At 48.4% G+C, this 14850-nt stretch overlaps 1 protein-coding gene across 2 annotated transcripts; it reads right to left on the minus strand.

The window, feature by feature from the left end:
* Positions 1–1348: 1348 nt before the first annotated feature.
* Positions 1349–14097, minus strand: LOC120905705 (innexin inx2). 2 transcript variants are annotated; one of them, XM_040316723.1, is made up of 3 exons: positions 14028–14097; positions 11542–13732; positions 1349–4443 (listed from the first exon to the last, which is right to left on the minus strand). In XM_040316723.1, the coding sequence occupies exon 2, from the start codon at positions 13323–13325 to the stop codon at positions 12249–12251; it is 1077 nt and encodes a 358-aa protein (XP_040172657.1). In that variant the 5' UTR covers positions 13326–13732; positions 14028–14097; the 3' UTR covers positions 1349–4443; positions 11542–12248. The 2 variants fall into 2 exon arrangements, with proteins under 2 accessions (XP_040172657.1, XP_040172664.1); XM_040316730.1 differs by having other exon boundaries at positions 13927–14038.
* Positions 14098–14850: the final 753 nt, after the last annotated feature.

Genomic DNA, 14850 nt, shown 5'->3' on the forward strand with positions numbered 1-14850 from the left:
CGGCTCCAGAATCGGAATTGGTTCTAGAATCGGAATCGGCTCCAGAATCGGAATCGACTCCGGAATTGGTTCCTGAATCGGCTCCGGAACCGGAACCAGCTCTGAAATTGGCTCCAGGATCATAATCGGTTCCGGAATCGAAATCAGTTCCGGAATCGAAATCAGTTCTGGAATCGGAATTGGCTCCGAAATCAGAATCAGCTTGGAAATCGAAGTCGGTTTCGACATCTCCATAACTAGAGACATTTGGATCCAATGTTGCTACGTATTGATAGCCGCAAAGAATCAAAATTTACTTGTAAATGATCCATTCTCATGAAGATTCCCGGACTAATTTCCCTACCGAAACTTCTTATTTCAATTCAAGAACTGATTCTCATTCCGGAGCTAATTCCAATTGTGGAGTCAATTCTGATTCTGTTACCGCAACAAATTGCGATTCTCAGGTCGATTCCGATTCCGAAGCCGATTCTGATTCCGGAACCGATTCTAATTCCAGATTCAACACCGGAATCGGCTCCGGAGTCAACTTCAAAATCGGCTCAGGAATCGGTTCCAGCATCGGAATCGGGTCCGGAGTTGATCCCGAACATCGGGTAGGTCCGATTCCGAGCTCCCATCACTACCACACCCCCCTCCCCTCTCTCATTCTCGCTTTCTTTCTGTAAAAGCTTACAGGGAAGCCTTTCACTGCCATCTTGCCAGTCTAAATGCGAAGCGATGAGAGTCGTTCATTTTAGGAATAAATGTTGCTGCGTTGCCTCAAAAGCTCTTTAAACTTTGTATCTAATTATAGTCGTTTTGACCCCGTTTTTAAACTTTCTGTACTGCTGCGATCGATCGATCGAGCTGAAGTTGTGTAATTGTTTAGTGGGAAGAAACCAAAAATTAGCTCCCTCCAATGGGGTTGGGGAGCCCTCGTCGTTGTACAAATCAAACTGGCAAAACTTCGTCGCACATTTTCCTCAACATCTCTTCCCTCCCACACGTTGTGGGCGTGGAGGAAGGGGGAGTGGAACCACCATCCTGCTCGCCATTATTTTAAACAATTTATTACCAAATTTCAAATTTGGTGCTTCGTTTGGTAGGTTTTGTCGCAATCATCTATCTTCCGGCGCGTTCCACGTTCGCCAATAAAACTGTCCATTTTATTAGCCCCCCTCCCGTCCCATCGGTGGAAAGGGGAAACGAACGCTTCGCTCGAATGTAGACTGCAGAGCATCGGTGTTGTACACGAGATAGCGCGTTTCAACAGCTAAAACAATAAACAATCAGTTAGTAGTGGACCGACGATTAAAGCTACTTTCTCGATATATCTCTATCACCCACGACGACCGGAGGGAGGGAGTTCTTTTTGCAATAGCATACGTGAGAGTTTTATTTAAGCAAAAAAAAACCACTATCTCCAAAATCCAAAGGCACTGATAGAGAAGAGTAGAACGAGCCTGTGTGTGTGTGTGTTTGGCCCGTGTTGTTTCACCGTAATTTCACGCTTGTGCTGCACGAAACTACACAGCGACCGTCATCATCATCCCGTCGTCTCGTGCGTCTCCAACTTTGCGCTGTTTGTTTTTTTTTCTGCCTTTATCTTACAATGATTGTCTTGTGTCTTCTGGCTGTCGTTTAAATATTACTATAAAATGCGTTCGTTTGTGCTCTCCTGTGGGGCGGGTGTGTGTATGTGTACATCGTGCGTACACAAGATTTCTACTACGTTTTAGTGTATAAAATGGTTCTCTCGTTCAAAATACAGTTTTTCAGTAAAATATGATTATCAAAAATAGCTAGACCTTTTGCGCTGTTTTGTAAAATATGTGTGCCTAGCATTTAAAAGCGCCCTATTAACACTACTCGCGAGATGAGGGGAGACAAGATGATGGCATCGTTCTGTGTATTACCATATATATTATGTGTGTATGTTGTCTTTCATCTAATCTTCTCTACAACACTCTGCACGCTCGGTGTGTATATGGATATACGAGAGTTAATATCGTTGAATGTTAAAACAAAAATCAATGTTGTGCTTCTGTTCTGTTCTACACGGTGCGTCCTCTCTCTCTCTCTATTTCTCTGAGAGTGCCTACTGGAATGATGAAAGCAGATTGCAGCGAACGGCACGATTGGGCCCTGGATCGTCCGTAATCAACTGCACGCATGTAACTTCGCTTGGATAGACTCGGATAGTCGATTGACTGGAATTGGAAGGATTGTTTGCTGCGACCGGGGGGTGCAGCAATATTTTACCGATTACATTTGTCACACGTTTGCCGAAAATTGTTACAATATTATACTATATACGCTAATCGAGTTTTGTTTTCCCCGTTTGTAGCACACTACTAAACGATTTTGGACGCACCGCACTAGTATGATATGAAAGGAAAGCGCTTTCACATCGTCAATCAATCCTTCGCTCGTTAAGAATAAGTGGAATAGCGTAGCGTGGTTTTCCAGAAAGAAGGGGAGAAAAATTTTCAGCAGGAAGAAGGGGATTTGGCAGGAAAACACTTCCTTCCCTATTACATTCTATAATTTATACGTTTATCACAAGAAACTCTCTATTATCTCGCACTTCTTTTTCTCGCTCTCTTTCTCGTCACGCGTTCTTATAAATTTAGCTCCTCGAAATAGCTTCTCTCTCTCCCTCTGTCGCACAAAAACTATGATCATACCAAAGAACGTTCTTGGCTTGTTACTGGTACTCAGAACATAAAAATTTAGAATTCGATAGTGTAATAAATGCTGAATTTACGTTTTAGGATGTCTTTTTCTTTTGTTTCGTGGCAAGCACAACCATTTTGGCAGTGCCTCTCTCTTCTATCAAATACTTCCAGCCAAAATCGGGCACACTTTGCTCGTATACGCGTGTAGCAGTAGTAGTGTAGTAGTAGTAGTACGCGGTGCATACAGCTCAACTCAAATACACGTGTACGACATATAAATAAAAGATCCACACTCAATAAATCTTTCTCGCAAAACATCGATCGGTTGCGATCAACTTGAGTGTAGGATCGCGTTAAAAGTCACACTATTAAAAAAAAGAGAAAAACACACCATACAATTCCATGACGATGGATGCACGGTTAAAAGAACACGCGTTTTCATTATCCTACACACGCACCTTACAATATTATTCAATGCATTTTAAAATGGCGTTTAACACTGTTACAAAAGGACCCATCGTGATCGTGATCGTCACTGTCGCCGTCGTCGAGTCGGCGGATTTAAACGGAAAATTTGACATCCTGCTTCCCTATGGCATCACGACATCGAAGGAGCAAACCAAAAATTATGCCGGCCACATATGCACACAAATAGACACACCTACACATTGCTTGCTTGCTTCTACACTTGCTTTTGTGTAAAGCCGAGTTCGTACCAAAATCGGAAATCGAAAATCGCATCCAAACGATTTCACGCATGGTGCTAGAGATTGCGTTTGTCTTGTGTTTGTGTTTTGCGTGCTAAAACCTACCACTAACGTGTGTGTCTCTATGCGTATTGTGTCCCTATTGTATTGCCTCTTATTGTTTTGCTTTAAAAAAGAACTGCCGTTCTCTCTCTCTCTCTCTCGATTCGCTACCCTGTACTATTTATCATCATCGCATTTTTACTTACACACTAAAAAGTAGACCTATCGGGAAAAGTCTAGAGCGTCAATCTAAATGTATGTATGCGGGGGGGATATGTGTGTTGTAAAATTGTAGTAAAAAATCTATCAAAAAAGAATCATCGAAATCGAATTATGAAGATCGTTCATTAGGCAAACAGAAATTCTATCATCATCGTTACCAGCAGTCTATTGCGGTTTCTGTTTTAGGAATGTGTTTCTTTTTCTTCTTTTCATACAGCGCGCTGTAATCGTACTTGCGTAAAAAATGGCTTTTACCTTGGGCGAGTTATCTGTTCTCACATAATTGGCTGCGGCACTCACTTATTGTCTTCGAAGCTTCGGAACCTTTCGTTATCTTGACTTTGCGTGTCTGTTACTACTTTGCTTCTTTTTAGGATTCGAGTTTTTTTACGATTGCCTTCCGGACGCTTCTCTCTATCTCTTCTACTGCCCTGGGCTCATGCTTCTTCTGGTGTAAATATCTATGTAAAATTATCATCATTCGTTTGTGTTCGTATGCAGGATTAACAGCCCTCCGCTACTTTGTCTATTTCAGCGGCACACTAAAACAAGACAAAACAGAAAACCGTTACTATATCCTTTCCGCAGGCAAACATCGCTTGTTGCATTCAAAGACGGATGATGAACATCGAACGATTCCGGTTCCATCGAGACGACAGTCAAGCCATTAATCCTGCGCTATCGGACGACGCTGAGTCTCTCGCGCTGGGTTGCAGTGCATTTCGGGTGGTGCTGCAACCAGGAGGAACAGGAAGCACCTGACTCTGTTTGTTGAGTTGCGTATGAGTGCGTTTCTGCGGCGGATAGATAATCTGTAAGATAGAGATAGAAGAAAAAAAACAGATATGTAAATGGCAAAGAATTTATCAAACGGCAACACACATACACACACAAACGATAAGATAACATATTTTTGCTGAATTTTTGCACTGTCTATGCGGAAGTTTTGTTTATGGTGGTAGTGCTTATCATTCCATCCATGGGACGATCGTCTTGCGAGGTGGATTGATATATATATATATACAAAAAAATGCCGCCCGTCTGCCAACATGACTCATGCCGTGCACCTTTTTAATTGAATAACTTCTTGGAACGTGCTGGCGCAAGTCAAACGCTTCACACGTTAGTCATGGAGGAGGAAATATGAGGTCGCAGCAACGCCAACCGGAAAGTGCTGATGGTACAACAAAGTCCAGCACGAGCACTGCTGCGGGGGGCGGCTTGAGCTTTGTAGTTTCGCACGTAAAGCAATAAAACACTGACACGGGAAGCATTATCACAAAGGAGGGGAAGGTTACCACAAATCTGCTATAGCTATAGATAAACAGATTAGATAACCTATGGGGGTTAGCGTTGCAACGCCGGCCCTGTCTGTCGCTGTCAGCGCTGTTCCGATCGGAACGATGACGACAACGTGATTAAATGTCTACGATCACATCTTACGCCAACGGACCGACTGACTGATAAGGCGGTGGATTGTGCACGAGAGAAGAGTACGAAGAGCAATTCGATCCAATGCGCCTCTGCTAGCTAAGTCGAGTAGTCGAAGTAAGCAAAAGTGCTGATTACAAAGTACGTGCCACTTTGCGCGTCTCGTGATACGGATCAAGCACAGTGGTGGTAGTGGTATGTTGGGTGGTACGGTACAAAAACATAAGCTGTGCAAATAAATAGAACGTTTATCAACAAACACGTGTCACTATTTCGCCGTTCACCGGTCGCAAGAAGTGGCAGTAGCACTAGCCACCGCGCCACAGCTCAAACGACGATGGCACGATCGTGTCTCCTAGACGCGCTCGCCTGGTGGAATTCCTTTTATGATAACGAACCATTTATTTGCTCAATATTTACAAACCGTTTCTGCCGCACATGATAAACAAAGCGTCACGGCGGTGGTCCGGACCATTTTTTTTATCGACACCCCGTACCCCGTCGCACCCAAAACCCATTATCTTGCCCCCATCACGGCTCTGTATCACGGCTGATTGATGTGCTGTGACATCTGATACTTGCTAATGTTTATTTAAAAACCCCTACTTCTCGAAGAAACAAACAAAGCATCACATGGAGAAGTGTTTATAGAGAGAGGAGAGACAGAGAGAGGGAAATTAGAACAAAATAAAACAATACACGGTCACATTTCATAAGCAAGCATATGTTGGCGCAAGTAAAACAACCTTTTGCTTTTGTTGTTACCAGGGGGAAGAGTTGGGTGAGTTCCTCTCTCTCGTGTTTGCTGATGATAAAGAAATTTGCCCATCCTTCTTCTTCCCATCCATCTCGCAGATAGACCTAGGGCTTGACACCATCGTTTTTTTTCTGTTTGGCACTTGTGGCGCATTAATTGCGATCGCTCGTGATTACAGATTAACCGTATGGAGGCATTAATGATGCTGCCTGCTTGTGGCACGCGTTACTCTCTTCCCAACAGCTGGCCGCCTAAGGCCAGTCCAAGGGTATTCCCTCCAGCAGGGGTCTCCTCACCACAGAGCCGTTGTGTTGATGTGGTTGATGGATTGGAAAAAAGTAAATAATTGATAACTTCCCATATGACCTCCCTTCGGTCCGGAACGCACCAGCAGCAGCACACGCGCGCAAACGTTGGCATGAGAGATGCGACAACGGTGGGCGCAAACGGTAAGGTCTGTAGGTGTCAATTAAGACACGCTGGTGTGCTGGTTTGTTGGCTGCTGCTGGTACTACCGAGCGAGTTCCGATGGAATTGGGTGGCAGGCAGGCAGAGTTTTGTCCACGTCGTTATGCTGCTCTCAACTGGGTCACCAGCAAACGCACACAGAGACGCACGCCAGCACCACCCGATCAGTTTTTGTGTGTGTCTGTGTGTGTGTATTGGTGGAAGTTGTCCATATTCTCGAAACCGGGCACTCGAATGGGAACGATTCACACTCCATTCCCCTCTATCGCCGTTCCGCTCTCTCTCTCCCTTCCTCCTCACCACCATCATCCTTCGCTAAACGCAATCGAAGGTCTCTTTGTTTGCCCTTCGCCGTGCGGGGTTGAGGAGAAATCTTTTAATCGTAACAAATCATACCCAAGCGGCTGCGCTGCGACACAAAATGTTTGTCAACGCCACGCGGGCCATGGTGGAGAATTCACGCTATACTTCAGGAATTGCTGGAACGTGAAGGCAGAGAACGAGAACGAATCGAACGTGTTGTTGCGCAACTGGCAGTTTGGCCGATTTGCAAACAGCAAACGGTTTCGTTAATTACGCTTGATAAATCGTCTGGCTTTTGTACGAGAACGAATGAAGATATATGTAGGTACGCGACCTGGGCATGTTAATTAAAATGACATCTCGCAGTTGGCTCCATTTAAAGGTGATCACGTGTACGGTGGTATATTGCAGAGGTGATCACTTGAAGGAGTTTTATGTATTTATTTAAATAAATTCCACTAACCGCTCGCGTCCACTATAACAGCAAATCATGCAAAATAATGGCAAGCATCTCGGTACTCCAAGCCAGCTTAAAGATAGCTACAAACGAGCCATGGACACGGACCACTCTTTGCCCTTTATCCTCTTCCCCTGACAGTGAGCTAACACCGCTACCCACATAAAGGAGATCAAGGGGCTACCACCACTTTCTCTTGCACATATTTCATTATCTCTCAGTACGAAGAGGAGGAAGAAGAAGAAGACGAATGACACGACACAGTGTCATAAAAGCTTGCGACACATGACGCAAAAACACACACATACCGCGGCGATCGGCATATGCCATTTAAAAAACCAGTTTCAACCTAACCAACCATCGCTGAACCGCAAAATACAGCAAGGGAGACGGGAAAAGTGCAACCAAAACCCCAAAAAAGGCCACAAAATTGACCATTCGCACATCGGATCGGAAGGAATTCTTCTCGCTGCAGCATCAAAACCAAAGATAGCGTACAAAAAACAAGAAAATGGCGATCGGCGATCGATCAAACGATCGTAAAACATGTTCATCGCGGCTACCACGGACGTGAGGACGCCGCAGCCTCCGCACTCTCCGCCCAATCTCTGTATGCTGCCCCAGCCCAGCCCAGCCCAACCCAACGGAGGCTTAAACGGCCAGTAGCGGAGGCAAATTTATCGACTCTCTGTCGCTCCCCAAAAGCGGTAAAATAATCGACCCCCAGGGTTACACACCGAGCTGGTGGAGGTGGAGAAGAAAAAAGCAGGTCGTCGTTGCAGTATGCAGATGGAGAAGCGAGTCGGGGGGGTCGCTTTGGACAACAAGAATCAGGTTTAAACTGGTCTCCCAGCCTCCACTGGACAAGCGTTGTGTGAGAGAGATAGAGCGATCTTGTAGCATCGACAGGGCTTCAGGAGCTTTATTCGCAAACCCCTCTTGATTGACCATATTTTTTATGCAACGGTATGCGTGTGTGTCTGTGTACGTGAGAGACATGCATGCATATACACTTACACATGATCTTGGGCAAAGGTACGGGCGAACGTTTCAACCGAGCGATCGATTATTCAATTTGCCATCATGCATGCGATGCTTGGTGCCCTTCGGAATGGTCCCTACTTTTTTTTAAACGGCCAGCTTAGCAACCGAGCTATTTGCTTTCCATATTAGCAGACGGACAGACAACGGCACACAGACACAGCGAACCAGATGCGAATTGGACGTATTAATTATATGTATCGAACAGCGGCAGCAGCCGAACAACTTGAGCTACCCATCAAGTGACGAACCCAGCCACCCAGCTGTTATTGTTTAGAAGCCAATCTGGGGTGATTTATTTCGGAGATGAGAAACACAGGACAGGACAAAACACATGGTGGCAGCAGCAGTACGGTAGCGCATCGCCGCAGTAGCTTAGAGAAGAGCAAGTAATTGACTGGATTCGAATTTAAACCAATCCCAATTCTCTGCGTCTCGCTGCTGCTGCTGCTGCTGCTGCTGCTGCTGCTACTGCCGGCCACAACAAGCGACCCCAGCCCGGACGGGAGCTGTGAAACAGAGAGAGTGGATACATAAATTCCTCCCAACAAACTGGGCAGCGCAAACGGAGTGGAGACCTAACAAGCGAACGACGAAACCCACGACGACGACGACTACGACGACGACGACGATGACCGAAGGGTCAATTCAATGTTAACCCATCTTCTCCATCTACCCGTAAGGGGGGGGAATGGGACCCTCCTACCCTATTATTTCATTCGATTGTTGCCGCTCAAACAGTGGTCTAGAACACCACCACACGGTCACACGGTGGGGGCATGGGGGCAGAGAGGAAGCAGTCATTACGCGCGGTAAAACATAATAAGCCGCGACGGATTGGCACAATTGTGGACAGTTTAGAGCGAATGGCATCGACGTAACACACGCGGCCGCGTTTGCACGTGAGCCACGCGGCTCCGGCTCAAAATGAACGGGGGCTCAACATATAAGTGCACACACATACAGAGAGAGAGAGAGAGAGAGAGAGAGAGAGAGAGAGAGAGAAACGGCCACACCATGGGAAGTCACATTCCAAATCGATGACTTTCAAACTTCATGCCCAACAACACCCGTACACCATACACTTGACAGCGGCAGCCACGGACGACGACTCTCGTCCCCCTTTCCCTTCTCACTCGCGCTTCAACAAAAATGCTCAAATGGCCGTTCGAGGTAAGCCAATGCGGTTACTCTTGTCACGCCAGTCGGTACACACAGGTCGCGTCTGCAAGAGAAGCATAAAAACGGTGCGCGATCGCGCGCGCACTCACACACACCGAAGCGCGTGTTTTAAAAAGCATGATCGATATGCGCTGCACAAATCTCACCAAAAAGAAGCAGGGAACCAAGCAAGCAGCAAGAAAATCGGAACACCAAGAAGCAGTGGAAGCAAGAAGAGAAAGACAACGATGACGGCAACTGGAGTTTGAGTCAACAAACGCACCAACACCGGCGGCGGCGGCACGAACACGATCGCGCGGGGGTACGAAGCGAACGAAGAAGCAACTGCGTCTAAATAAAAGAAAACGCATAAACCCCCACCAGCCCCGAAAAAGATTCCGGCCAGAGTTCTTTGCTCACCTCGCCAGTGGTAACGTACTCTTTCTCTTCGCCCCCTCCCTCCCCACACCTCATCCCGTCCCCGAAAAAACAACATACACATCATGTATCGATCGCTGTGATGCACACACACACACACCTCGCACCGTCCAAGATCCATGGGAACGAGCTGAGGTGGTTTTCCTTTTTTTGTTGGTCGGTTCTCTCCACTCTTGCTTTTCTCTTCCCGCACTTGGGACCCGGTGTGGACGCGTTCGCAGCGATCGACAAGCCAGCGCCGATCGTTCGTGGCTCTTTTGTGATCCAGTTGCAGTGGCGGTCGTCTTCCTCTCTCTCTCTCTCTCTCTCGCTGTCTCTGTGTCCATACAGGTTCGCACCTTCCCAAACCCTTTCCCTGTTCCACCCCCCCTCCGCATAAAAGCAACACACAACCCCGTGGAGTGTGCGCACGAGAAGGAAGGAAAAACGAACATAACAAGCTTGTATGGGCAATAATATGCCCCAGCCGCGAAGCGCACCAAACCAACGGCCACACTGCCCTCTGCTGCTGCTGCTGCTGCTGCCGGGCCCGGGGCCTATGCTCTCGGGAACGGGACGGGAAATGACGGCAACAGCGCATGCAAGATGAGCGCGCGTTCGTTGCGTCGTGAGCAGCAGCGGCGGCGGTGGCGCAGACAGCCAGGCAGGGCATGAAGATCGTTTCGCTCTCCGAAAGGCTTTGGGCTGGTGGCTTTGGGGGGTCGCGCAGCAGGCACAAAAAAAAAGCAGGCTGCCCCAGCGACATGAAATGCATCTTAACATCGGTCGTCGTCGTCGTCGTGGTCGTCGTGGTCGTTGTCGTCGTTGTGGTTGTCTCAGAAACAGGTTAAGGAGATGCGGCAAAACGGCGACAAACTCTGTCACTGTCTTTCGCTGTGGCAGGCGCAGCAGAGCAGTGTGTGCCCTCTTTTTTGCCCGTTCCCTTATCTTATCCCTTTTATTCGCTTCAAGTGATCGATTATCCACGTCCAGCGCTTCTCTCGCTATAGGGGTGTCTTCTCCAAATAGGTGCAGGGGATGCCATTATGCTTGCACTTCTCGGTCGATTGATTTGCTTTGCTTTGCTCTGTCCTATCCCCTCTTCTGTCGATATCTTATCGTTCCGTTGAAGGATTACCCTCGATGCGATCAAGTCCCACTTGTACACGGCGATTAGACGATTTATTGCTGACAATTATCTACCTCCCACAGCAGCAATCACCGCTTCGAGACGGTACCAAATGTCACGAGAAAGAATGTCGCCTCCGCTTCTCCTTGGCCAAATGGACAAAAAAAAAAACTATGGACACGTTTGTATGATTCATTTCATGCTTAAATTCCACACGCCAAACATAATGAATCATGAATTCGGGACCTCACCATCGCCGTCGTCGTCGTCGTCGCCGTGCTGCTTATGCATATTCAAAAACAAAACCGACTATCAGCGGCGATCATCGTGCCGCGATGATCAACCGCGATCGAACGGACGGTGGCAGCAGTGTGGAAATACTGGGGGAAATGCCGGGGGGAAATGCGTTCAAAATTCGGCCCACCACTCCACCACCGGGTTCCCTGCCACCGACGGAACACCGACCTGAGTTCGACGGATAGTGGGTGAAAAAGGAAATGCCAATAATTTAACCTCTCCATATCGTTTGCCGCACGGTGGGAAGCGCTTTCGGGAACTCGAAGTGCGCTTTCGCTTGCAGATATATACATAGGTATAAACGGAGCGGTTGCTTCACCCAGAACCATTTCCTGCATCTTTTGCCTTCCCGGCAAACAGCATCAGCAACAGCCTCAGACCAGCAGAGGCTTCAAAAAGGGAATGTGTGTTTGTGTGTGTGTGTTGTGTTAGTGGCTTTTGGTTCTTACCTGAATTCTGAGCTCTATCCTGGCACTGGCGGTAGCGTCGGGCAGCGGGGTCGAAGAGATCGAGAAAGACGATGGAACGGACCAAACGGCAGAAGATGTAGCGTGCGTGAGGTTCTTGTACGGGGTTCTTCCTTTCTGCTTCTTCTCACGCTCTTCTCCGTCTCCGTCTTTCCGCTCCGTTGTGCTGGTGTTGAGGGATGCGGCGGTGTGTTCGTTGCCGAGACGTCCGTTGCTGGTTGCACGAAGGAACCTGGGCGCGCGCGGGGGTGAATATCTTCGACACATCTTTTCATCCTCGCGAAATTGTACCCAGAGAGTGTGGTGCCTTCTTGTTGAGACTCTTGCGTTGTTGTTGTTGCTGTTGGTGGTGGTGCTTGATGATGTTCTCGGTTACCTTCCCGGATGGGGCTAGTATGACGATGATGCAGATATACGCTGCAGAGCAGGCTTAAGTTCAATGATTCATTCGGCATTTTTTCGCTCCTCTCCTTTCTTCTACCTCACAGACCGTGGGTCATTGCCGTGGTGGGGAGAGGCGCTAGCACGTGCAGCGTGGTGGTGGTGGAGAGGGAAAAGGGAAAAGGAAGTTTTAGCAAGGGGGGAAAAGGAAGCTCGGAAATTCTACCCAAAAGAAGCCTGATATTTATGGATGATTCACGATCATCCAGTACCGAAGGCTTCTTCCGGAAGGTTTCGTCCGCCTGCGCTTAGACAATCTCCTTGCCCTCCACCTTTTGGGCGAGATCGCAGATAATCTCCTTGTAGATCAGCGGATCAATGTTCTTGCCGAGCTGGTACAGAATGAACCAATCGCCCATCTGGCACCGGGAAGCGATCAGCTCCACCTCGTCGTGCGCCGACAGCCGGGAGCGGGCGCGCAGCATCAGCAGCCGCAGTCTCGGCAGCATAATCACCGCAAAGCGGTACATCAGCGAGATGCCAGTCAGGATGGTGAGCAGGATGAACCAGAACCACAGGAACACGTAGATCTTCTCGTTCACGATGTTGAGCGGCAGCACGCACAGACCGTCGAATTTCTGCACACTGCCGGACGGTCCGTACTTGTGGAAGGTACACTTGGTCACCTTCGGGAAGACGCGCGCCATCGGGTCGCCGCGCTCCTCCGGCTCCATCTCGGTGAAGCGCACCACATCGCTGCCGTACGTGGAGAACTCGCCGTCGAGGAAAAAGTCCATAAAGTAGATCTGGCCGAGCACGTTGACAAAGTTCAGCACCTCGCAGAAGAAGAACCGCATCGCGTAAAAGTTGTGCCCCTTGATGTTGTCCGCGAAGTAGTCGACCAGGATCTTCTTGCGCTCCTTCGCCTCCTCGTTCATGATCGGCATGTTGAGGTCGAGCACCAGCATCTTGATGCGGCCGCCCTCCCACGTCTTCCACAGGTAGCGGGGCACGTAGAACAGCATCGCCTGGAAGAACAGCACGAAGCAGACCCACTGGTAGTACTTGTGGTACTTCACCTCGTCGTGCCCATCGACGTGGCTGGCCACACCCGGCTGCACGATGTCCTTCCCGGCGATGCCCGTCAGACGGTTCGGGATGGTGAACGTCGAGTAGATCCAGCAGTACGTGTCCATCACGTTCAGCGGGATCTCGTCCACGATGCAGTCGATCGGATCGCCAATGTACTGCCGCGAGGTGACCAGCAGCGAGAACGCGATCAGTATGATTACGGTCGCTTTGTAGTGCAGCCGGAAGATATTGTTGTCGATGCACACCTGGTCTAGCTTCAGCAGACCCTTCACGGATCCGAACACATCAAACATGGTGCTGCTGTTTTACACACGCGTTTAGTTTACAAAATGTGAATCAAATCAGAAACACCACACAGCGCACTTTCTCGTCCGCAACCAGCAAATACGCGAAATCAGCGTAAACGACAACGACAACGACGCGACGCTTTGCAAGCACCACGCAGCACACACACAGACACACGCACACACACACACACAGACACAGCCACGCGCACGCACTGGTGGAAAGTTCTTTGCGCTGGGCAAGCGAAGGGAATGGAATGGGGGTACGCTTTACGGCGAAGGTACGCTACCCTCTAACACACAATAGATCACAGCGTGCCCCTCGTGACACGCATCAAACAGCTATTTCCGCACACATGCACACACACACACATACACTCTCTTTCTCGTCCGCCGTTTGGTGCCGACGCTGAGCACTGTAAATAATCGCAGAGAAAAAAAAGAAAGAAAGAAACCAAAATCAACACACAAAGATGATGAAATAAATAACGCGTTGTTGCCAATGGTGACGACGACGACGCGTTAGACGGCTGATGGTGGAAGGCAACGAACTCTCTACGCCACTTTGCACTGTTACCACCGAACGAGGCAAATATATTCGTTTCGCTACCTTCGAAGCACAAAAAGTGCTAAAACAAGCGAAAATGCTGAGTTCTTCACTGCAACAGTGTCCCCGTTTCTGTGAGGAGCACGCACAGCGACGCCTCTTACCTCTTCCGATGTCGTATAAAAAATGTCGTTAGGAATTCTCCAGCTGTCACTCCAGACCTGCTCTCGTGGCCCGTTCAACAAGGCGGGGGTTTTTGACGTTCAAATATCGCTTCTTCTCGCTCATTTTCTCTACCCGTCCTTTGTAAGCCCCCCTTCCTGGCTTTCTCTGATGAAACAACTAGTGGTGGGAGCTCGGAATCGGACTTACCCGATTCCGATTCCATGTTCGGAATCAATTCCGGAGCCAATTCCGATTATCGAAACGATTCCGATTCCGGATTCGATTCCGGAGTTGACGAAATCAGCCCGGGAATCTCAATGAGAAAGGATCTTTTAAAAGTAAATTTTAATTTTTTGCGGATATCAATACTTAGCATCATTGGGCCCAAACGCCTATTATGGCGATGCCAAAACTGACTCCGTTTTGGTAGCCGATTCGATTTTTGGAGCCAATTCCGATTCGAAAGCCGATTTCGATTCGGGATCCGAGGCGAACGCACTTTTGAAGTCGTCCCACAGTTCACTCATCTTGGGTCAAAGGTCCGCAACGTCAATAGCATGGTAGCTGAGCTACGCGCAAGGATGCTGGCTGCCAACCGGTCATTCTACAGCCTAAAAAATCAGTTCACCTCAAAGAACCTGTAGCGACGGACGAAGCTGTGACTATATCGCACCTATACAGTACCGGTACTCATATACGCCTCTGAGATATGGACACTGTCCAAATCTGACGAAACACTCTTAGCCGCGTTCGAAAGTTACCGTGGCGTAAACGAGGGGGATGGGGGAGCCGGATGTTTTTGGCCACCAATACACACGTACA

Source organism: Anopheles arabiensis, chromosome 2 (genome assembly GCF_016920715.1).
Source record: "Anopheles arabiensis isolate DONGOLA chromosome 2, AaraD3, whole genome shotgun sequence".
Classification (NCBI taxonomy): domain Eukaryota; kingdom Metazoa; phylum Arthropoda; class Insecta; order Diptera; family Culicidae; genus Anopheles; species Anopheles arabiensis.